The 22995-nt window shown below is 53.7% G+C and overlaps 7 protein-coding genes across 7 annotated transcripts in view; 3 read left to right on the plus strand and 4 right to left on the minus strand.

Annotated features, from left to right (window-relative positions):
• Nucleotides 1-1481, plus strand: part of GUITHDRAFT_150596 (hypothetical protein) — a 1924-nt gene extending 443 nt beyond the window's left edge. The window contains exons 2-7 of the mRNA XM_005839539.1: nt 464-630; nt 677-718; nt 765-845; nt 929-973; nt 1071-1158; nt 1230-1481. Of these exons, the coding sequence (XP_005839596.1) occupies nt 610-630; nt 677-718; nt 765-845; nt 929-973; nt 1071-1158; nt 1230-1420 (468 nt within the window). The 5' untranslated portion in view covers nt 464-609 and the 3' untranslated portion in view covers nt 1421-1481. The remainder of the gene's footprint in view (nt 1-463; nt 631-676; nt 719-764; nt 846-928; nt 974-1070; nt 1159-1229) is intronic.
• Nucleotides 1482-1518: 37 nt separating this feature from the next.
• Nucleotides 1519-2175, minus strand: GUITHDRAFT_101777 (poorly characterized protein found; the record flags this gene model as incomplete). Its single annotated transcript, XM_005839540.1, has 4 exons — nt 1519-1602; nt 1655-1702; nt 1755-1898; nt 2041-2175. 4 exons carry the CDS (start codon nt 2173-2175, stop codon nt 1519-1521), a joined length of 411 nt encoding a protein of 136 aa, XP_005839597.1.
• Nucleotides 2176-2333: 158 nt separating this feature from the next.
• Nucleotides 2334-4324, plus strand: GUITHDRAFT_161233 (hypothetical protein; the record flags this gene model as incomplete). Its single annotated transcript, XM_005839541.1, has 12 exons — nt 2334-2514; nt 2584-2663; nt 2711-3130; nt 3182-3228; nt 3273-3365; nt 3413-3469; nt 3523-3573; nt 3628-3669; nt 3744-3807; nt 3859-3953; nt 4005-4100; nt 4295-4324. The coding sequence occupies exons 1-12, from the start codon at nt 2444-2446 to the stop codon at nt 4322-4324; spliced, it is 1146 nt and encodes a 381-aa protein (XP_005839598.1). The 5' UTR covers nt 2334-2443.
• A 261-nt stretch (nt 4325-4585) lies between these two features.
• GUITHDRAFT_101779 (hypothetical protein) lies at nt 4586-4819 on the minus strand (the record flags this gene model as incomplete). The annotated part of the gene is made up of 1 exon (XM_005839542.1): nt 4586-4819. One exon carries the CDS (start codon nt 4817-4819, stop codon nt 4586-4588), a length of 234 nt encoding a protein of 77 aa, XP_005839599.1.
• A 5756-nt stretch (nt 4820-10575) lies between these two features.
• GUITHDRAFT_40684 (hypothetical protein) lies at nt 10576-10839 on the minus strand (the record flags this gene model as incomplete). The annotated part of the gene is made up of 1 exon (XM_005839543.1): nt 10576-10839. A coding segment is annotated over one exon (264 nt), but the record flags the coding sequence as incomplete, so codon positions are not given.
• Nucleotides 10840-20558: 9719 nt separating this feature from the next.
• GUITHDRAFT_150597 (hypothetical protein) lies at nt 20559-21287 on the plus strand. Its single transcript, XM_005839544.1, has 4 exons — nt 20559-20660; nt 20708-20858; nt 20963-21028; nt 21073-21287. Exons 1-4 carry the CDS (start codon nt 20620-20622, stop codon nt 21133-21135), a joined length of 321 nt encoding a protein of 106 aa, XP_005839601.1. The 5' UTR covers nt 20559-20619; the 3' UTR covers nt 21136-21287.
• A 69-nt stretch (nt 21288-21356) lies between these two features.
• Nucleotides 21357-22995, minus strand: part of GUITHDRAFT_101782 (hypothetical protein) — a gene marked incomplete at both ends in the record, with an annotated part of 6123 nt that continues 4484 nt past the window's right edge. Inside the window, 7 exons of the mRNA XM_005839545.1 lie at nt 21357-21404; nt 21534-21586; nt 21706-21766; nt 21827-21922; nt 22191-22305; nt 22484-22674; nt 22752-22821. Coding sequence (XP_005839602.1) covers nt 21357-21404; nt 21534-21586; nt 21706-21766; nt 21827-21922; nt 22191-22305; nt 22484-22674; nt 22752-22821 — 634 coding nt within the window. The remainder of the gene's footprint in view (nt 21405-21533; nt 21587-21705; nt 21767-21826; nt 21923-22190; nt 22306-22483; nt 22675-22751; nt 22822-22995) is intronic.

The raw sequence follows: 22995 nt of genomic DNA on the forward strand, positions 1-22995 counted from the left end.
AGTTTCATAGACAAAGTTCATGGTGAAGACAAGGTCAAAGGGATGAGGACAAGGAGGAGGACAAAGGCGAAGAGGAAGACTACTAAGGAGGAAGGCGAAGGAGAAGCAGATTATGATGAGACCGGGGATAGTCGAAGGGAGAGTTATGATAAGATAGCGCGAAGGGAAGCGAGATCATGATCCGAAAGGGAAGGAAAAAGATCATGCTACTACGACCAATGAAGGCCAGCACCCCCCCCCTCACCTACGGCAACCACCACGACCTCCTCCTCCTCCTCCTCCTCCTCCTCCTCCTCCTCCTCCTCCTCCTCCTCCTCCTCCTCCTCCTCCTCCTCCTCCTCCTCCTCCTCCTCCTCCTCCTCCTCCATCAAAGACTCTGTCCTCTTACCTCCTCTGAGCTCTCCTGCTGGGATCCTCCATCTCTTCACTCACCCTCCCCAGTGACTTAGTCCTGCCCTTTCCTCCTTGCTCCTCCTTTGCATTTCTCCCCTCACTGTCCTCCGCGCCCTCTTGTTCGCAGCCGCTGAGCATGAGGGGCAGGTGATGATCGAGAAGCTGCGAGCGGAGTTGGACTGGAGCATGAGGAATGAAAGCCAAGAGCAGAGGAGGATGAAAACTCTCCTCGCTGTGGTTGGATCCAAGACTGTTCGTCCCCTCTGTTTTGACGAGACTGCAGGCGGAGGAGAAGAGGAGGAGGACGGAGGCTCAGCTCGAGGAGGTCGTGCTGCTGCTGCTGAGAGGAAGGATGACTAATCCTTCTCCAGATCCTCCGCTATCTTCGTCGTAGCAAACAGGATGTGGACTCAGGAAAGGCAGAGGCGATGAGCGTGTTGAAGAGGATAGAGGTATGTACTTCCTCCTCTCTCCCCGCTCTTCCCTTCCTCCCACCTCGTCCTCCTCCTTTTTTCGTGACCTCCTGCTCGCACAGGGCATGATGCACGAGGAGACCAACAAGGTCAAGCAGCTGATGGAGGTTCGATAGCCTTCGGGCAGAGAGGAGAGCAGAGGAGGGGAAGGGAGGGGAGGGGAGGGGAGGAGAGGAGAGGAGAGGAGGAGGTAAGACAACTCAGGTCAAGTCGGAGATCGGCAAGATGCACAAGGAAGCGAACATGTACGACGTGCTTATCAACAACATCGAGAGAGCAACAAATCCGCAAGGTCAGCACTTGACGAACATGCCTTCTCCTGACCTTCTTCCCACACTCTCCCTGCTCCTTACAAGACCACAGGCGAAATACCTTCAGTGTACGATAAGGACAAGCAATGGCCTCTGTCCTTTCAAGATCCTCCGGGCGGTCGCCTCCCCTTCCTCCCTGCTTTCCCGCACGTAGTTCATCGCCAGCCGCCGTATCCTCCTCCTCAACCACAGGTTCTTCAAGTCCCTCCAGGACGATACGCAGGAGGAAGAGCTGTTTATTGATTCTAGCAGAGCTTGTTCGAATATGTACATTCATGATGATGCTGTAAATCACACCGAGAAGATTCTTTGAGCGTGTGTATAAGAGAGAGAGGAGGGAATCAGACGCGTTGTCTCTTCTTCTCTTTCTTCTCTTTCTTGTCTTTCTTGTCTTTCTTGTCCTTCTTGTCTTTCTTCTTCCGTTTCTACAGATAAAACTCAGAAGATGGAGATACATGTCGCTGAACTAACAAACACCTTATCAGCCTTGTCTGCTAGATCTCTGTGGTTGGTACCGCGAGCAAGCTGACGAAGGTCCATCAGGGCAGCAATGAAGCATCTTAGCATGCAGATTTACCTTCTCGTTCCTCTCTTGGTCTAGCTGCCTTCTATACTCCGCGGTCTCTTCGTCCATTCCCTGCTCCAGCCTCGACTCGAACTGTTTCTTATGCTTCTCCTTATATTCTTCCCACGTCAGCCTCTGTGTGGGGGTCGCGAGGTACTGCCAGCATGAGTTACTCCCGTGCACCCGCCACCTCTCAGATCCACAACAACATGGGCAGGAAGGGGGCAGCAATGGCAAAGCTACGCCCGAGCTGACCGTCATGCATGTCGCACGAGGACTGCCTCTCGCCATGACGTACCTGCAGTCGTTGCTGCACACCAACAGGATCAGCTATGGTGTTGAGAGAGCTTGCAGTCGACGTCTTCTTTCCTCCTCCTCCTCCTCCTCCTCCTCCTCCTCCATAGCGCTTCACGCGGTTCGAAGATCTCCCCATGGAAATCCTTTCATCTACTACCCCTACCCCTCTTTTCCGACTCTCCTATATAGCGTTTATCACCCCCTGATGCTGCCCCATGGCAAAGGTGGAAGAGATCGTTTGGGCCGCAAAGGAGGAACAAGAACGTAGCAGGAGGACGAGACACAAGGACGATCTCGGGTGGCTAGCAAGCGATGATGCGCATTGAAAACTGAAGGGAGTCAAACATGGCGGCTACCAGAAAGCTCTTGTGGATTGGTTGATCTGTAACCAGTGAGAGACGGAGATGCTGAGTTCGAAGATCACTTCGTCGGTATGCATCTTCAGAAGGTTCCACGTGGCCGTCATGCAGAGGAGGTGAGTATGCTGCTGTGCTCCCGTCCGCTCGTGCGAGCTTACTTCAGGAGAACCTGACGACCGCACTAGAAACCTTCACTTCTTCTTCGTTGCTGGGGAGCCTTCAGGTGACGTCCTCGGCGCTTCTCTGATCCGATCGCTCCGATCAAGTGGGTGACTTTAGACACCTGCTTCCTGTGATCTCATTCCCTGTCAGAGCATCCCGCTCCTCTGAAAGTGACTGGCATCGGTGGGCCCAACATGGAGAGGGAGGGGCTCGTGAAGACGGCGGACATGGATCAACTAGCGGTCATGGGGTTCTTAGAAGTTCTTCCGCACGTTCCCCGTCTCTACTCCCTCCTGCGAAGAACCATCAAGTGCATTCGCGAGTCCGAGCCAGACTTCGTCGTGACGGTGGACAGCAAAGGTTTCAACTTCCGGCTCATCAAGGCACTTAGGAGAGAACCGAGAGGGAGCAAGACCAAGATCGTGCACTATGTTGCGCCTTCCATGTGGGCAATCAAGGGAGAGCAGAGAGAGAAGAAGATGTTCTTGAGCAGGAACCTCGACCTTCTCCTCGTCCTCTTCCCCTTCGAACAGCAGTACTTCTCCTCCTTCCTTCGGACGGTCTGTACAGGTGAATGCTCTGTGCCTTGTCTTCATCGTCAGTTGTTTGAGAGCAGCGAAGGTCCCCCAGTCTTTGAGCTCGCTGCGATCAGACGGAGAGCAATGCAGGTCACCCCCCTACCTTCTTCGCCCTCAGCTGAAGCAGCAAGCAGGCGCCAGTGGAGAGCACCAGCTCCAGTCTCCCTCCCAGCAAGCAGCAAATCTCAGACCCCGTCCTCCTCCTCCTTCCTGGAAGTCGCGTTCAGGTCTTGGTCTCATCGCACAAGGGCAGCTCGTGGTAATGGGTTCGCAGGAGGTGCGTCAACACTTGCCGATCCTCCTGGAGGTCGTCCGATCGATGGGCAGCAAGGTACTCCCTCCTCTCGCTCAAGTCGACGAGTAATCGACATGCCTCAACGGCAGCATTGCCTTCAGTTTCGAATCCTCACGATCCTTTCAATGAAAGAGCTGGTGGTAACGATGAAGACAAGTGTGCGGAGCTGCAGCATTTGAGCTTGCCGGTCACAGGACAATCTCGTAGAATCGAGAGGCTTGAAGGAATCAATCCAAGTGAGTTGGCTAATACATGTGTCAGATTCCTTTGTCTCGTGCATCTTTTGAGCTCACACTGAAGGATTCGTCAGGTGATTACACTCCTGGACGTCGAGAAGAGGATCGAGCACATGCGTGGTTGTTCAGCAGCAGTTGGTTGTATCCCTTCTGATTTTCCTTCGAGTTCTCATTTGAGTTCCTTGCTAGCTGTTTCCGGAACTGTCACTCTTGAACTTGCAGCTGCAGATGTGCCGAGTGTTGTCATTTATCGCTCCAACATGTTTACACAATTTCTGGCGAAGGTGATCGCGGTCTCGATTGGTTCACATCAAGTTGACTAACTATTTTCACAGCGACTGGCTGCAGTTGAATTCATCTCCCTACCGAATCTTCTGCTTGGTGTGACGTATGAAAATATCTTGTGCTGCCGCATGAAAAGGGATGGTCAGGTCAAAGACTGCTTCCAGAGCTGCTGTTTGGGGCATGCAATCAAGATGGTATGGATGTTTTCATACTCGCAAGCATGATTAGGTCTACCAGACATCGAACATGAGGCCTGCAAGTTGCTGTTTGACAAGGCAGAGCGGAAATGTAACATGGATATTTCATCTTAGAGATTTATCGCTATTTACATATTTAGCAGGTGTTCTCGCAGGCTACAGCAGAGTCATGAAAATCGCTTGCCCCAGGACCACCGCAACCTGTACAAATGAAGAAAAGTTTCCTGAGGAACAGAGTCCTTCTATGATAGCTGCTACCGCAATCTTACAGTTACAAAACGAGAGCTCAACAACTTAAAATGTGAGAGGATGTATCCCATCAATCTTCCAACATATCGCAAGCATGATTCTCATGCCTTTGGGACCAAGCGCTGTTTCGAACCGTGCCATGCAGACGTACCAGAAGGGATCGACGCAGAGAACTCAGTATCACATCAGTCAGCCGTTGGATCGGAGTATTTCCATCCCAGGTTGTCCTTGAAGTATGCGGGCAAATTCTCCTCCTCGATCCAACTGTTCTGGTTCGATGGGTATCCTACCCACTTCACGAGATACTCGCTCTTCCCACCCTCTGTCTTGCGGATTCCCACGACTGACTCTACCTCATAGGCCAGGCTCCCGTCCGGGAGCTTCAGAGGGCGAGGAGGCGGCTCGTTCTCCCTCGGCATTCGCGATGTTCAAACCAATGTAAAAACAGTGGCCTTGGCCAGCAGAAAGCGTCTTGTGGAGCTGAAAACTCTTCAGTTGTTGAATTCAGATGCTGATCCTTTCCTCGTGATTGCGCTCTTCATCTCTTCATCTATCACATGCGACAAATGTGCGAAAATCAAGGAATGGACGTCGCAGTCCTTGCAAGAATAGAGGATCAATCGATGCTCTTGCTTTTCTTTCCTGTTCGTTCAGAACGAGATTCCGCAAGAAAGAGACAAGCCTGCCTGGAGCAAGCAAACGGTGGAAGCTGAGATGCCCGGTGTAGCTACGTATCCACACGAGACCAGTCGGGAGAGAGCCTGGCAACCCTTATCACAAGTCGAACAGCATCTAATGCTGTCAGGGCAAAGGTGATCACAAGCGAGAGCAGAGGGATGGAAGAAGAACGAGAGCGTGCGGAATTGGAATGGGGGAGGGGCGGGGACGGGGGACGGGGGACGGGGGACGGGGGCGGGGGCGGGGGATTGGAGGGCAGCTGGAGGAGCTTCGAGATCCCAGAAGTAATCAGGGGGGGTGGGGGTGATAGAAGTAGAGCTATGTAGCTATAGGGGGTAGGGTTTCGGAAAGAATGAGCGATGAGGTAGGGTAGGTACTCATATGAGGCGGGTAGGGGTGGGGAGGCAAAAACAGACATGCAGTGCGGGGGTAAAGCGGGGGTGGATCTTAGGGGTACTCCGAGGGACCAGAGGGGTGGGTGGAGTCATGTTCGGTAAAAACTTCTGTGGTAAAAACTTGTTGTGGTAAAGACGTACGGGCGGATTAGACATCTATGGGTGGGGGTTATATCAGCACCCGAGAGAGCTAGGGTCATCTCTCAGCAAATAAGAGGGATCAGGTAGGGTGGGTCATCAAATTCTTGTGCAGGGAGGGCGTTCAGTTTGAGGTGATTTATTAATCACGTATAAAGGTTTTTTTAGGTGCAAACAGTGAGGTGGGGTGGGGTGGTGTCAGGAAAAAAGGGGTGCAGCAGGAGATCGAAGGAGATTTTCTAATAGAAGGAAGGGGTACTGGTTCGAGATTTGTGGGGTGGTTGGATGGTGAGTGGGTGGTGGGGTCATCTATAGGGGAGGTCGAGGGTCGATAATGGTTCCTTTCGGTACAGAAATGAGAGAAAAAAAAAATCTTTCGATATGAGAGTCTAACCCACCCCAACCCCCTTCTAAACCCCCTAGGACCCTCATTTTCAGACAACCACAAACTAGGTTGCAAACGGGACACCACCCCACCAGGATTCAATGAAGATAGAGGGGGTAGCTTTTTGTAATAGGGTGGTGTCAGCTTTACTTAGATTTTCCGAAGAGGTAGAGCAGAGTCAGGAGGTGTAGTATTGCTTCTACCAGTGTGCACTAGTCGGTATGTGGAGGCATCGCTCTGACTGAAGGTAGACTTTTCTCTCTCTGTTGGTACGGCTCTGCTGTCAACAGGGGAACGCAAGTAAGTCACGGGAAGGGGAGCAAAGGCCTTTCTTTCTCTTTGATCGTCAGGTTAGACTTGAAAGCTGGGCCTGTTGCTACTTTGTTCAGAAGCGCTGGCCCTACTGCTTTCTCAAACACTAGAAATCTGTGCTCAAGTTGATAAGTGTGACACGTCTAGTCAGATGCATCAGTCTCTCCACCTCAGACTGATGAGATATGTAAAATGGTTTCATCCATGCTCCGACACCAGCTGATCTGCAGCCTTGCTTGTAATTTGAGATTACCTCTATGTCCGCCCCTCGTTGTCGTGTGATAGGTTTCTATAGATTCCTTTCATTAAAACACTTCATCCGCACTTCAATTAACAGTTTACAGCCATATGGTCAGCAATCTCAAAACGATCAACTGAAGGAAGGTGACAGCAATCCCCATGACAATCTGGGTCTGTTCTCTCGTGAACAGCTCTCCACGTACTTCCAGGAAGGTTTCTTCTAATCTCCCAATCTGTGAATGGCGTCAATCAAGAAATGAAGGCGCAAGGCAGCCTCGAACCTGGTGAAACATTGATTGATCCTCAGAATGATTGCGCTTGAAGAAATCCAAGTCCTTGCATATCTTCATTGCCTGTTGAGCCAGGAACGAGCTTTCACTCCTGACGCCACCTTCTCTCTTCGCACTCACAGTTTCTTCTCGCTCCGTCAGCCATTCGTTGTGCAACGAGTCTGACCGGGTGTAATCCTCAATCATCTTTTCAATCCTCTCCAGCTGTACGCGCCCAACGTCATCATCCTGACAGCGAGTGGTCAAACTTAGTCAACCGACATCTGTCCTCTGCTCACAGGATCCGCGTCCTTGCCTCTCCAGGTTTCCGGCACGTCGAGCTTCACCCGCAGGTTCAGGCATGATCGATGCCCCCTCGCGTCCTACCTGCACTTAAGTGCACACAACACCTTGAAAGAGAAAGAGACCTTGAGAATTCTGTTGGTGTCGGGACACAGCAGATAGACGACGAAGCTTGTTTCTTGGAAGCCCGTCGGGTCGGCAAGGTAACCCTGCAGCATGTCGCTCACCTTGATCTTACAGGACCCAACCTTCCTGAGATTGAGAATGGTCAAGAGAAGCAGAAAGACAGAGCAAGGCTTCACTTGGAAGTTTGCGTCATTTGCCTTGATCGCAATGTGATCTGCAAGTGTAAAGTCTCCGCGTGCCCCATGATGGCGAAGTCAAGCTTCTCATCCCATGTGGGAGGCTTCGTGATGGCTGGCTTCGTCTTGAACTTTCTCACCACCTGCTGAACATCAGCTGGGAGGGAAAGGCAACCAGCTGCTTCGCCTGACCTCCACGGGGCTGTGGAGCGAGATGGAGAGGAAGGGCTTCCTGATGTCAACATGCTCGGCTTGCAGCGTGACAAGGTGGAGATGCCACTGGAACATCGCGAGTCGCTTCAGAGTCTGCTCGAAGTTGCCTGGAAGCTTGGTCTCATCGCCGAGGAAGGGATTCAAACTTTTCATGTCTAGAGAGGCAGCCCAAGTGAAGGAGAGAAAGATAGAGGTCGACTGTAAGACCCGTCAGACATGCTCCACAACAAGACCTGCTCCCTCACCTTCTTGTCGTATCCCTTGACTGTTTTCCCCCTCTTGTCACGGAGCTCAAACTTCAGCTCCTGATTCTGTGCACTGATGGACGACAGGTGGATGGTCTGCTCGCCGATGAAGTCATCCTTGCTCCCGGTGTCTCTGTCCCAGGCGCTGATGTAGATCTCAGCTGAGCTGCGAACAGCATCCCAGCGGAGAGAATCATTCCACTGAGCGACAAGTCAGCCCCCAACCCCAACTGCCCTATCCATCACCTCCCCATGATACCCTGTGATGCAGCTCGTCCGATACTCCTCCCCTCGCACCTGGACGCGTCTCAGTCTGGCGAGGTCAGAGCTGCGAGCTGGGAACCTTGATCTTCAAGTACGCGTCGCAGGATCCCATCACGTCCATTTTCGGCATGCTGCTGAACCTCAGAGCTTTGATCTCCAGATCGAACTTGTCGCTCGCGTGCGGCTCCTGGTCCTTGTCTGATTCATTTACGTCCTTTTCACTCAGAAACGTCAAGTGAGCTCGAATCGTCGTTGCCTTCCCGTCATGGCCCGTCACAATCTTCCCGTCGTCATCGCGCAAGTTGAGGACGATCTCTGACGGCTTCAGCCTCACTTGCGACAGCGACACGTCAGTCTCTCCTATCTTCTCTGCTCTTGACAGCTGGTTCGCGTCGTACAAGACAATCTGTCGGGACGTCAAGCAGGAAGGGAACAGGAGGCGAGGGATGGGCGTACTCGAATTCTGTCAGCCGACGAGGCGTCGGGAAAGTGAAACTCTTGGTTGAACTCAGCCGAGTAGCAATTCTTGACCGTCCGCGACTTCTGTACTGACCCGTCCAACTCCATCTCGATGAAGGGGTCGCACTTCCCGAAGGTGTCGGTCTTGGGCCTTGAGAATGGGTCATCGCGAGCAGGAGCAGGAGCAAGGTCAGTACAGGCTCTCGACGCCGTGAAGGAGGATGTTCAGCGCTTCTCTCCTCTTGTTCGCAGTCTCTGCGTTGCTGGGGTCTTCCTCGATCACGGGCTGCTGCTCCCTGAACTCGAGAAGGAGGAAGACTTTGCCGCTGCTGGCCGCACCGTTTAGGTGACACTCGAGTCTCCTCTGGCTGGACTGCGCGAAGGAGGGCAGGCGAACTTCGGAGGTGCCGAGTTTTCTGTCCTTGCCGAATCTTTCCTCGTCAAAGACCTGGGAGGAGGCAAGTGAGGGGGGAGGGACGAGCAGGTCGAAGTCACCGCAAGGCTGAGGATCGACTCGCTGGCGGTGCAGGAGAACTCGAAGGTCTCGTTCCAAGTGGGCTCGAGGGTCTTGTACCTCGTCCGCGACTGGAACGTCTGGCCGTCAACCGACAGGATCACGTAGGGGTCAGTGCTGCGCATCAGGGCGTCGTTCTTGGGCAGGCGCTCGGCGCTCTCCAGGGTAACTTTGAGGGTCCCGCTCCTTCTCGAGATCGTGCTGTCGAGGAGGCTGAAGCTCTCAGTCGCTTCGCTCGAGCCGAGGAGAGGGAAGCTCTCTTGTATCGGGAACATGTCGCAGGTAAAGGTGAGGGTCGTGACGCTGCCGTTGTGCCCGATGCATGGTTTGTGCTCCCTTTGCAGCGGGAACGACTTGTCTTGCTTCAGGTATGACTTCAACTCCCCCACGGGCAGATGCAGGCTGCCGACCAACTCATCTTTCCCGATCCTGTCCCAGTCCCACACGGTCAACACCAGATCTTCACTGTCGTCGCAGACTTCGAACTCGAACGTCTCGTTCCACGTCGGGTCGTAGTTCACCTTGCAGATGCGCGACTCTCTTCTCTGCTCTCCGAGGCACATCTTCACAAACGCGTCACATTTCCCTGCTCAGCTGTCGTCAGCTACAACTTCTCCGCCAGCGCTTCTCACCGAACACGTCCATCTTGGGCAGATTCCTGGCAGCCTTCAAGGTGAACTTCAGCAGACGTCGCTCGCCCTGCCCTGCCCTCTCCGCTGCCTCGATCGCCTGACTCTCACTCGCTCCGTTCCCGACAGGTTCACCAGGAGGGGCAGCAGCGGCTCCATCGGCATATTCCGTCAGCGGTAGATCACGACGAGGAGAGATGCGAAGGTGCAGGCTGGTGGTCTCGCCGTCGTGTCCTCTCAGCATCTCAGGCTTTCCTTCTACCGTGAAGTTGAGCTCCAGGTCCTGGGTCGCTGCAGCAAGCTTCCCCACGGGCACCCTGATCCTCCCGACCCGTTCGTCTTTGCTGAACTTGTTGGAGTCGAAGAGCTCGACGACGAGAGACTGCGAGGGGTTGTCGACGTACAAGTCAAAATCCTCGTCAAAGACCGCGTCATACGTTGACATGCAGACACTCGTCTCCACCTTGTTCTTCCCACACGTCAGCACGCAGTAGGGATCGCACTTGCCGAAGGTGTCGGTTTTGGGGAGGTGGAGCAGTTGCTTCACGTGCACTTTGATCCAGTACGGGGCAGAGAGAGTTTGTTCAGCTCCGCCCTTGACGACAGTCCTCGGGTCGTCCCCTGCTTGCTTGCTGGTCAACTGCATCTCGGTCTTCACCATCTCAGCTTCGTGGCTGATCTTGTTTCTCAGCTCCTCGATCTCCCTGCTGTTTCCGGGGTCATATGAGATCGCCAACTCTACGACAGCTGGTTTGCCGTCCTCGCCCAGCAGGGGGCTGTCATCAAGGCATCGGAGCTCATAGCGCTGGTCGACTGAGACGGTCTGAGCGATATCTGCAAGGCTGACGTGCAGCTGCCCTACAGCCCTGTCGCTGCGTCGGAGCTCCCAGTCGAAGAGAGTGAGGATGAGGACGGGAGAGGAGGCGGGCAGGGAGAGTTCAAACGACTCGTTCCACTCAGGGTGCTGCTGCCGCTTCACGATCCTCGTCTTGTGCGTCTCATCCCCGAGGGTGATCACGCAGTAGCCGTCGATCCATCCCAGCGTATCAACCTTGGGCAGATTCTCAGCTCTCTTCACCGTCACTGCCACTCGAGGCCCGGCGCCGCTCAGCTTCAGCTGGGATATCTTGACTCGGAGCTGCCTCTCGAGCTCGTGCTGTCTCTCCATGTGCTCCTGGGCTGCTAAGCGATGCTGCTCCTGCTCCTGCCTCGCCTGCTCGCGCGCCGCCTGCGCCTGAGCGTCGAGTGACTCCTTGGTCTCCACGAGCTCTCGCGAGATGTCGGAGATCAGCTGTTCCTTCTCCGACAGCTCCTGCTGCTTCTCCTCCTCGAGCATTGCCGCCTGCTCTCGCAGCAGAGCTGACTTCTCGACTTCGTAGTCCCACTGGTAGAAAGCCTTCGCCATCGCCTGCTGCTGCCACCTGCCCATCCGTCAGACCCCAAGGCAACTCGACAAGTCCGATGAGACTTCACGCGTCACCTCCTCAAGATTTTACTGCCAAGGCCAGTCTGACGCAAGTCCTTCATGCTTGAGATCCGAGCTCGCTTGTCTCCCTCACAGCCGATCAGACTCTTCATGTAAAGTTTCTCTGCCTCCAGCTCGTTCGTCCTGCCTAGAATTGAAACCTTGGTGAAGCATCTTGCGAGCCCGACGTCAAAGTTTGCAACGGAGTCACTGACGAATTTCACAATCTGCTCTGCTTCCTCCCTCGTACTTCCCTTGCACATCAGCTGTAGCAGCACGTAGCTGTGCTCAGGAGAAAGATCCAAGACAGTGATATCTTCTCTCTTGCATCCCGTCCGAGACGCGAGCAAATCGAGCAAGTCGGTGATGGCAGAACCAAGTTCCAAGTCTGACTTGCTGTGATGTCGCAACCAGAACTTGTCGAGGCTCAGGCGGACGGCAAAGCTTTTCAAACAAGGATCGAGCCTCAGTGAGCTGGCTCTGTCCTCGTCCGAACCAGCCAACCTCTCCACTCGCACATTCAGCCGGCACTGTGCGTCAGGAGCAGCCAGTGCCCCAGCTAGTCGCAAGGAGACTGATCGATGGCTTTCATGCGCGAGAAGCTCATTGACTCGCACGCGATGGGACCCGACTTGAAGGCGAGAAGTGTCAGAACAATGATACACGGTCAGCACGACCTCCTCTTGGACATCCAGACAAGAAACGTCAAAGGCTTCGTTGAAGATCGCTCGCCCCTCCACGCGTTTGACAGTGCAGGTCTGCAGGCTGCTGGTCACAACCAAGAGGCAGAAAAGATGTCAAGATCACCTTACACGTGGCAGACTTGGAGGAGACGCAAGCGAAGACGTAATTGACGTCGGCATGTCCTGGCGAGGGGAGGTACTCCACATCCTTCACGTGGATCCGCACACAAGCAACTTCAAGGCGGCTGATCGTCCTCGACAACTTGTCGACGAGCTGCTTCAGCGACTGATGTACTCGGTGCCTGAAAGGGTCTTCACCCGCATGACCAGGAGCACTCCTTGCGGAACCATCTTGGAGCAGCTTGATTGAGACTACAAGCGATGCCAACCGATTCTTCTTGTCTGTCAGCGGCAAATGTTCGCTCACGTTCAGCTGCAGCCTGAGGTCGTTCAATTCACTTTGTGCTGACAGGAGAGACGTGTTGAATTCAGCATATCCCACCACGGTGTTCCTGCCTAACCTATTCCGGTCCTTCACGTCAATCCTGACAACTTCTGGCGCTTGTGAGTTAGCTCGTTCAAGAATGAAGGTCTCATTGAAAGCTGGGTTTGCGTTGTTTCTGACCACTTTTGTCTTGTGGTGAAAATTGTGATGGTCTATGACACAATATGCATCAATGTGCCCGAACGTATCGACCTTGGGCAAATTTTCTGCTGATTGGATGGTGAGATAAATTCTTGAAGTCTCGGTAGATTGTGAGTTGAGCTGACAGCGTCAGGCGTTCAGTGCTGCTAGGACGAGAGTCGAGCTGTCTCACCTCTGACGCACTGACAGGCTGCAGGGAGCTGAGCAGGGTCTCCAGCTGCTGCTTGATATCGAACAATCGCAGGAGGGAGCCTGCGAGATGATGAGGTTTGCGATGAGAGGTGAGAGCCGTCAAGACCTTGCCCCTCAGAGCTCTGCTCCCATCCCCCGCGATCACATCGAGACATGAACGACATAAGTTCATTCCTGCATCAGGTACAGTGACGGAATGGAGACAAACAGACAGCAAAGCAAGGCTTGTACATCTTTCTTTCAAGAGCAACGGCTCTGCTGCTTTCCGTAACACCGTCGGTTTGAGCATCTTGATCGCAAGTCGGCTTAGATCGCGACGAGAAGTCGATACGACAGGCCTCAGTCTGACAAGGCTGGTCGACTAGACTCCTGCAAGCGAGTCAAACCAGCATGAGCTGCCGATGTCAAACTCGGACCTCTCGGGCGGTGGACGAGGATGAATATCTGCAGGAGAAGCTCAGGGATCAGTCAGCATCATGGTAGGCTACCTCGTTCACAAGGAATCGAGAAATACATGGAGCTGTCGTCAGGAGGCGAGTGCTTCTTGAGATGACTAGGTGACCGTGAGCTCATTGTGTGCCTCGAGTCTCAAAGCTTGCCTGACTTCTTCTCTCAATGAGAAGATCTGCAGATGAGCTTTCTTTGCCTCAGCTTGAGCAGCAGCAAGCTGCATGTGCAACATCTTGTTGTCTTTCTTTAGTTGTCTGCATTCTTCTGAAGTGTCCATCTTCTCTTTTCAGCAGGATTATCTCGGAAATATCTCACTTCAGATCGCTGTAATCAAGACATTACACGTGGATCTAACAGCCCTCACATCTCCTCTCCCTCCTGTAGTGAAGGCTCATCTCATCTCCCTCCTGAGTGAAAGCCTTCACTACAGGACGAAGGACAGCAGGATCCTGTCATTCATCGTCACTATGGAGACATTCGAAAGCATGGTATCTGACTCGTTCTAGATTTCACCGCAAGACATCTCATTTTCTGCCGATCTATGTTGAAGATTTACTCTTTTGCATTCTCTTGAAATCCCTTCATCTCTGTCTCAATGTTTGTTTTACTCTTTGCTCCTCTAAATCCTCCTGTCTTGCACTCAGCCTGCCACTTTCTTGGTGTGCGACAAGTGTTGCTTCGACGATCACAGCATCGCTACGTGTTTTACAAGACACGTAAGCCTCTCTTGTTCTCCCCCTGATCTTCTCGTCTCCTCAATGCGCATGTCTATCCTCTCTCTAAGCGCTGAGCGCATGGCCCTAAAAGTTCTGCTGGAATAACGTCATTGCCCCAGCACCCCTCAATCTCGGTACAACCAACGACATCAATGGGGGGTGGGTCATGATTCCTGATCCACCCCTTCCCCAGTCGGAACTGGCCCCGGCGGTCACTCAACTCACTCACTGCCCCCGGCCCACTCAGGGCCCGCCCGGCCGCGGGGCACCGTCCATCACTTGGCCCGGGGGCAGTGGGGCCCGCACCCGGTGACCGGGACCGTACTCAGTCCGGGCCGGGCCGGGATCGGACGCCAAAGTGAACTCAGTAACGTTGTAACGGTCATGATATCGCGCCACAGCTCCACCTTCCCGCCCTCCCCTCGTCCTCTTCCTCCCCCCCTCCCCCCTGCTCTCCTTGACGTCTCCAACCCCCCAACCACCTTCGCACCCTCAACGTCTCCCTCGCATCCTCTGCTCTTCCTCTTTCCACCCACACCTTGATCTCCCTTGCCACCTCTCCTCACCATGCTGCCCTCTCTTGAATTCTCTTGAACATTGTGCTCATGTGGTAACCTTAGCTGGTGGTTTTCCTTCCTGTCGCGCCTGTCTGAGGCCGGCATTTCTCCTACACGTGTTTGATTTATTACTTCGTGCCCTCTGTCTTTGGATTACTTCTGTTTTGTTTTCTCTTTCGAGCGCAGCCAATACCTGTCAGCACACTCCAATGTTCACTGTCTCTCATTGAAATTCTGATACCTCCACTTGTTTCAGCGCCGTGGACAGCTGTTGACCCTGACACATCATCATCTGTCGTCTATCTGAAGGGAACACGCCCATCTGCAGACTCGTACTGTGATGATTTAAGTACTCTGGGATGGAGATAGACCTCGGAAACATTGGAGTGGACGAACCGGTTCCACCCCCGCTCCCTGTGGCTAGCGAGGCTCCTCCTCTCCCACCCCCTCCTCAGTGTATCACCAATGTAGTCGAGCTATGCAACATCCAGGAGCTGACGATTCGGGGCTTCATCGCGAACTCCGAGGATGCAGTCCTGCTTGCCTACAAGTTCTGCTTGCTGGATGGTGGCTTGGCATGCTGTTGGCGTTCCAAGTTCCAGACAGAAAATGCAAAACTCGACGGTTTGTTTCCCTTTGCTGTCTACTTATCTTTCAAGGCTGAGAAGTTTGTTCAGGTCCTTTAACGCCTGCGAGTCCTGGACCAGCGGCACAACTGACGCATGGTGATGCACATGCGTGAAACTGATATTTACTGACGGAACTGGAAGGCCCTCATGGTACCGTATCAGGGATATCTCCTGCAAGGCCACTTGTTGGCCAAGCTGGATCAACGTTGAACCAACAACAGACGTAACAGTTCGCATGTGCGCTGATTTCCTTCTTGTGACATATACGTGTGCATAGCAGTAATCCTTTGGCCGAGAGCAAGTTGATCAACGCAGAATTGCAACAAACTTATGAGCTTTGGTTGTTTGGAACCGAAAAATTACAATCCAGGTGATATCCTTTGCAGTTGTTGTTCAAATTTGCTTTGTTGATGAACCTGCCGTTCACTTGTTTCGCAGGGCATTTGAAGATGGAAGTGAACTCTTCAAATCGATACAGGTTTGCTGCAGCTGCCTGATACTTGGAAGAATAGCATAATTGTTGCACTTGCACAGGAAACGATTCCAATCACTCCTGTGGAGACAGCACTGTCCAGCGTGCCAGAATGTTTCGTTCTTCTAAATGATGCTTTCGTGAACAGAGCTGAGAGGTATGTCTGAATGATTCCCCTTGAATTCAAAGTCAAGACGTTTCCTGGATATTCTCTTAATCAGTATTTTTGCCCAGATTGTTGCTGGAAGCTGGATACATACGTCTAGGGGACAGCTTTGTTCCTCAAATTCAGGAGCGATTTCACCAATTCGCATTTTCCCCGTTACCTGGCATCCACCTGAATTGCTTCTTGAGGTATGCTTCGCCTGAATTATGTCCACTAGCGTCTGTGACATTCTAAAAGGAATACAACCCTCATGGCATGTATTACCATTAAGATGAAGCGCATCCAGGTTTCTTGTGCTTTTTTGAATTGTGTGTCTCACTCGTTCTTGCGAAGCATCTCGGCGATGCTGATTCATATTTGAACCAACATCCTTCGGGATTGGATGTACTTGTCAGCCCCAAAGGCATGCCTGGAGTTCTCAAGATGACAAGACCGTCCCAATCCAATAATGCAGAGCACGAGGTTTCTCTTCTGCCTCGAGAGTCTTTGTCATGACATATCATTCCCAGTCGGTCTTGAACGAGTGGGAAAAGTTAGGAAAAAGTCCCGCAATGCTGTCTGCTAACCAAGTCGAAAGGGTTTGGCTGCATGTCATGCTTCTTTTGGGATATCTAATGCTATCTGAAGGTGGTTACTGTGGAGGTAGATGGTGAAACTTTCCTTTACCCTTCGAGTCGAGTTGTTCGACTTTCGCCGATTGGCATCGCGCCCGCCCCTCATTTGGATCATATCTGGCTTGGCATACCCGATCAGGTCTGAAAACGGATGAGATAACTTTGTTAAGCATGACAAGTAAGCATCGTAGGCATGGGCAAATTTTTCTACCGGCAAAAGCGCCATGAGCACCAATGCTGTCAAGAGCCTTTTTACATTCTTGAACAGTCCCAAAGGGGGTCACTCGGACTATAGTTTGAAATGTTCGCCGGCGTTCAATGGCTACTGGGTCTTCGCAGGCATTTCTCAGGTGCTGCTTGTCGCATATTACGCAAGTCAAAAATCATGATGCTGTGCCAGGATTGCATTATGAAGCTCTTAAAGTCTAAGAAGCCTGCCATTGAAGCGCAAGGTGGTGGGATGGCTGCTGATGATCTCGGTCTGTTGATGCTCTACAAATATCCAAGTTGATTGACAGCGATTTCGTGAAAACAGATAAAAATGGCAAGAAGATCGGAACTCCAAACAACAAGAGAAAGAACGCTCCAACACCGGTAATCATGCAAATATTGTCCTCATTCAAGTTGAGCTAATGACATTCTGCAGGTGACGATCCCAACGCCAACTCCGGCACCAACAGGTGTCCCTACAAATCCCACGCCTCCATCCAGTAAGAGGTCGAAGAAAGGTGCAGTCGATTACTATGTGTTTGTTATGAGTTTGAAGGAAATGATCGCAGAAAATGGGCAAGAAGTTACTCCGACATCTGTTGCTCCTCCTACAGGACCTGGATCAAAACCAGGCGCGCCAGGGGTCCAAACAGCGGGTGGTCCCAATGCACCTCAAGCGGTCAACGACGGTGTGGAAGTTTTGGCTGTGGGTGGAGTCAATGCGCAGGATGCAAACAAGAAGGGTCAGAAGAAAGCTGCAGTGAAGAAGGGAAAGAATGCCAAGGACGTCACTCCACAGGCAACACCTGGGCCAGGGGAGGCGAGTGGAAGTGAAACCCCCCTGTCTGTCATGGGAAGCACCACTTCCATGCCGCCCCTTCCTGGTGGCTTGGCTTCCCCAAGACTGAACGCACAAGGAAGAAGTTCAGAACGGGGCAACGATGTGAAGGGAAATTTCATCGACGTGGATGACATGGCAACCAATGCAAGGGTGGACATGGATGCCTCAGAGCTGATGGACTTTGGTGAGTTGGACGACATGAGGGAAATGACTGAGTTGGAGAACGAGGATTTCGCATCCTTCTTTAGTCCAGAAAACAAACCTAGCAAAGGGGATCACCTTGATGATGATGACTTGCGCGGAGACTTCGAGAGTCTTGATGACTTGACAGCGAATTTTGCGTCCACGCCAAGATCAGGTCAAGATGTGGCAGAAGTAAGGAGGGTTGATGGAAGCCTGGAAGACATCTCAACCATGTCCCTTGACGCTGAGCCGCTACCACAACAACCTCCAGAGGTTGTCGAAGAAGACCCTAAACTCAGTGCCGTCGACGAAGAACAGCGACGGAAGGAAGATGAAGCTCGTGATATCGAGGTTCTATCGATGAAGTTGAACATGTTACCGCCAGTATCACGTAAACCAGGGCTGCTCTCCTCTTTCAAGCGAAATCTTTCAGGGTCAAATTTGTCGCAGGGGATGTTGAAAACGTTTGGCATCTGCTATGGTCCTTCTACCAGTCCAGTCGTCTCAGTCGGGTGTGAACTCACACGAAAGGAGGACGAAGATAAGAAAGAGGACATAGGAGAAGCCAAGGATGTTGCGGGAGGCAACAAGGAGAAAGAGGCGAACCCATCCTCTGACGCGGCGTCCGATGTCTCTTCTGTTGGAAATCAAGCCTTGACTGTGAGCAAGAGGGTGGGAATACCTCTTGGCCCTAAACAGTTGAAAATCGGTGGCAACAAGATGATATCTCAGATCTCGACGGTTGAGAGTGCAGTCAAGGCATGGAGGAGCAGCCGAAGTATAGCGATACACACAAAATGTACGCGATGGGCCCTCATGAGAAGGAAGTCAAAGTCGGCGGATGGGATGACAAAGATCCTTCCACTAGAGCACCTCATCATCCAGCAGTTGGCCATCACAAGCTTTGATATGCCCATCTGTCCACCGATCTCGACACCGAATGCACCGAATGCTCCAATGAGCACGCAAGCAGTTCACAATGCCATCATGATGAGGGACCTTATCACCAAGGAAGGCGAGGCGCCTCACTTGAGCTTAGAGCACATCCTCAAAGGAGAATGCGGAGAAGATCCGCGAGTTATGATGGCGCTTGATCCCCTCTGCAGTGTCACACATCCTGCTTTTGTTGCTTCGAACCTCTCTAAAATCATTCCTGCCTTGGACAACCTGGTCCCACGATCGCCGGATGAACGTAACAGCGACCAGAAGCTTAACCCTATGAGCCTCCAAGCTCTCTTATGGAACCCCAAAGACAATCTTGATGACGTGGTGGAGTCACTGCCAGTTCCTAATCTCCTCGTTGGGTCGTCTGACGGTGACTGGATAGAAACGCCACCAGTTGCAGTCCGATGGTGGGAGAAACTTCCCCTGGAGCCTTACTCGAAGAAGAAGGATGTGGTGTACTGCGTTCTTTGCGCCTCAGCAGATCAGCAAGGAACAGCATCGACAGAGGCCTCTCTCTTCTTTAAGGAGCTGAGCTGTGTGTATGAATCAGCGCATCTTGGCAACCACAGATTTCTTGAATCAAGATACCTCACTATGATGGCTGCAGGGACCAACTACAACAAGGAGTATAAAGAGGGTATCGTCCTGGTCAACGGCCTTGGAGCGACGAAACCTGCCACTCCTGCTGCTGTAAACCCTACCAAGCAACCAGGCAGCTTCGAAGAGGCCTGTGCAAGGGCACTCAAAGGCTTCGCCCAATACTGTGATGAGAGGAACGGAGGCGCAAATGCGATCACGAGCAGCGCCAAGGTAGTCCCTGTATTATATATTCTAGAGCCCGACTTCGCTCTGGGAAGCACATGGAGTGGGTCTCGTTCTGACCAGCAAAACTCTCTTCCCTTCAAAGCTCGTCACCAGTGGAAGCGAGCTCTTGCAAGAACGCTCTCCACAGCTGCGGCGATGCATCCTCGCCTGCTGGATGTTGTGGTGCAGACTGTGCCAGCACAGAGAATCAACATGGGCAGGCGCATGCGATGGTTCCTGAGAGACCTGGCGATGTCGGTCTACTCCAAGGGTCGCATCAGGCTGAGGACGAAGCCAGAGAGGGTCTCGAGCTTCGCCGTCGACATCGAGGAGGAGATTTCTCACTTCTTCTCTGGCTCTGCTCTCACCCTCAAGAAGAAGATCCGGGTGGAACCAAGGCTCTATGAGCCTCTGCTCGTAGTTGCTGAACCTCAGTCCATCGAGGCGCCGGCTCCCCCGATCGAGAGCAGCATGGGTGACATTGCAGAGCAGGTGCTGAAGCCTGAGGGCCTCCCTGTGCCAGACAGCGTGATGGCGCTCGAAGACAGGCCAGCAGCTCCCGGTCCGGAGCCTACGAATGCAGAGGGGATGGCGAAGATGGAGGACGATCACGAGCCAGCCGTTCAGCCTCCGGTGCTCCACTGCTGCTACTCGTGGTCGGATGACGGTCTCTGTCTGGGGGCTGCGATCACTGACTCGACGGGCGAGACGCTCGAGACGTTCTCTGCGCTCTTCGGCAACGTGAGCAACGTGAACTGGGAGCCTGACGAGCGCGTGAGGGAGGCGACGTGCAAGACTATGATCGGGAAGCTTTGGGCCTGCATCGAGGAGTGGGTCAAGAGAAACTACAGATGCAGCGTCCGGCTCATGATCGGGGCGCTAGGAGCGGCAGTTCCCCGCGACATCGAGGACTGGAAGGAGATCTTGGAGAACGCAGGATGCGGCCGTCCGGGCTCCTGCTGCTGCGAGGCTATCGTGCTGCAAGTTTCTGTTCTTCGATCCCTTCAGCTCCTCTCGACGTGAGTTGAACTCGGTCGTGCTCTGTGCTGACTCTCCTCCTCGCAGCTCGTCCATCCACATCAGCAGGGAAGAGATGAGCAAGGGCGACTTCGAGAGCTGGCCGACGTACCCTCACGATCTTGTCAACTCGTTGGATCTGTCAGGTTCAGGTACTTCGCCTTCATGCTCTGCCAGTGCATCGCTCTCTTCTGACTGGGGTCAAGCTCTACATCCAGGGCAGTCCTTCCTGCTGAGGTGCCGGCATCGCCTGGCGTTTCCTCCTGTTGTCCCCAACCTCCAGATGCCTCTAGCCTGCGCCATCCTCGCGAGCCCACCGCCAAGGTGAGGAGACGCTGCGAGCTGCCGCAGGTCTCACTGTAGCACCGCAGAGACGAGGAGGAGGTTTCCTTCCCCGGGTACGACGGGCGCGGGTCCTGGCCTGTGCTGCTCGAACTCTCGCTCTTCGTCCGCGTCGCTCTCAACGATCCCAGCACGGACAACAACGAGCTGGAGCAGCGATATCAATCTCTCGTCGACGAGGTACGCAGCCTCCCCTCCCCTCCCCTCCCCTCCCTTGCCCTCCTGCCAAGTGTCGTGCAACCTTCCCCTTGTTTGGCGTCTGCTGACTTGCGCTGGTGGCTCAGGTCGCCAGGTCTTATCACCTGCTCTCCTGGGCGACGGCGCATCCTTGCTTCCCCATGCGCCAGAGCGTAAGTGAGGAGGTGGCGGCGATGCGCGGGTGACGGCTGAGCAGGCGCTTCCCCTTCACTTCATCGCGGCCAGGCGAATCTCAACAGCCTTGTCGGCGACTCTTTGAGGAGGAGGAGGAGGAGGATGGGCGTGAGCGAGGGGAGGGCGAGTAGCTAGGGAAGAGACAGGAATTAGGGAAGGGAAGAGGAGGAGAGGGAAGGGAAGGGACGAGTATTGTGGTGTGCTGTCATGATCGGAAAATAATAACTTAACAAAAACTCCTCCCCCCCTCCTCCCCTGCTGTCTCTCTCCCCCCCACACTCCCTTCGGAATTTCGTCGATTTCTCTTCACAGTGAGTTGCTCATGTCGGGAACGTCACCGACCACGAGGCCGACCTGCCAACCAGTGAGCGGCTGTGAAGCCAGGCATGCTGGGAGGTAGGAGGAGAGCAGCAGCAGCAGCAGCAGCAGCAGCAGCAGCAGCAGCAGCAGCAGCAGCAGCAGCAGCAGCAGGTCTCTGTTCACCTTTTCTGCTGTCTGGGCCCAGATGTTGTTGGACTGAATGTCGTAACTTCGAGCTGAAAAGAGCATCAGTGAGGGGAGGCAAGGGAGAGCGTGACAAGCAAGAGAGGGAAGAGGAGGGAGGAAGAGGAGGGAGGAAGAGAAGGAAGCGGAAGGAAGCGGAGGAATATGGAACCTGCAGTCAGGTAGATGTTGAGATGATTGCTGTTGAGCTCCAAGAAATTGTTGAGACCATCCTATATCACACATCTCTCATCAGGTCTCCTCCTCCTCCTTATCATCATCATCATCATCACCTGCACGACTGTCTTCGTGTCCCCTGTCAGAGCTGTGTCTGTCAACCCGACCTCACTGGCAGACATGTCTCCATTCTTCACTCGCCGCCAGAGCGTCTGTGAACCTATCATCCCTCCTGCCGCTCCTCCCTCGTGCTCCCTGTGTTCCTCCTGCTGCTCCTCCTCTCTCTTGCTCTGTTTCTCCCTCCCCTTCCCTCCCCTCCCTCCTGCTCCCACCCCTCGTTGCTCTCTCTCACTCTCTCTCTCTCCTCCTCCTCCTCCTCCTCCTCCTCCTCCTCCTCCTCCTCCTCCTCCTCCTCCTCCTCCTCCTCCTCCTCCTCCTCCTCCTCCTCCTCCTCCTCCTCCTCCTCCTCTCTCTCCTCACCTCGATCAGCGCTGTCATGTGTTCCGAATTCTCTGCCGCAGTCTCCAGCTGCTGTCGCAACGAAAGGAAGCGATCGTGAAAAAGGGCATGTGCCCAGTCCTCCAGCAGAAACTTTCTGTGAGACTTCAGTGAGCAAGCAGAGCTTGTCCCCCTCCTCCTCCCTCCGCAGCCATTGGATTCCCTCTCCTTATCCTGCCTCACCCTGTTCCATGTTCCCGCCCTCTCTTCCTCCCCCACTCCTCCTCCTCCTCCTCCTCCTCCTCCTCCTCCTCCTCCTCCTCCTCCTCTCTCACCGCATGTCCTTCACCAGCCCCACGTCGCAGCGGTCGACGAGCTCGTTGAGGTAGCTCACTGACTGGCCCACCAGCCCCGCGAACCTCCAGGCCTGCGGCGTCTCCTCCGCGCTCAACATGGTGAGCGAGCTCATCCTCCCGTACTTGTCCACCTCGACCCGAGCATACGAGAGCTGCGGCTCCTGAACCTCCTGACCCACTCCCACGTCAGAGGAGGAAGGGAGGGGAAAGAGGGAGGGGAGGGGAGGGGAGGGGAGGGGAGGGTCACCGTAACCACGTCGCGGGAGATCATGTCTTCACTGTATCCCAATGGAAAGAGCGCAGGAGAGCTCCAGAAGCTGATGAGATGTTAGGAGAGAGGAGAGGAGAGGAGAGGAGAGGAGAGGAGAGGAGAGGAGTGGAGTGGAGTGGAGAGGAGAGGAGAGGAGAGGAGAGGAGAGGAGAGGAGAGGAGAGGAGAGGAGAGGGGAAGGCAGTGCGGGACAGAGGAGGAGAAGAGAGGAGAGTGGAGTC

This window comes from Guillardia theta (genome assembly GCF_000315625.1).
Source record: "Guillardia theta CCMP2712 unplaced genomic scaffold GUITHscaffold_8, whole genome shotgun sequence".
Classification (NCBI taxonomy): domain Eukaryota; class Cryptophyceae; order Pyrenomonadales; family Geminigeraceae; genus Guillardia; species Guillardia theta.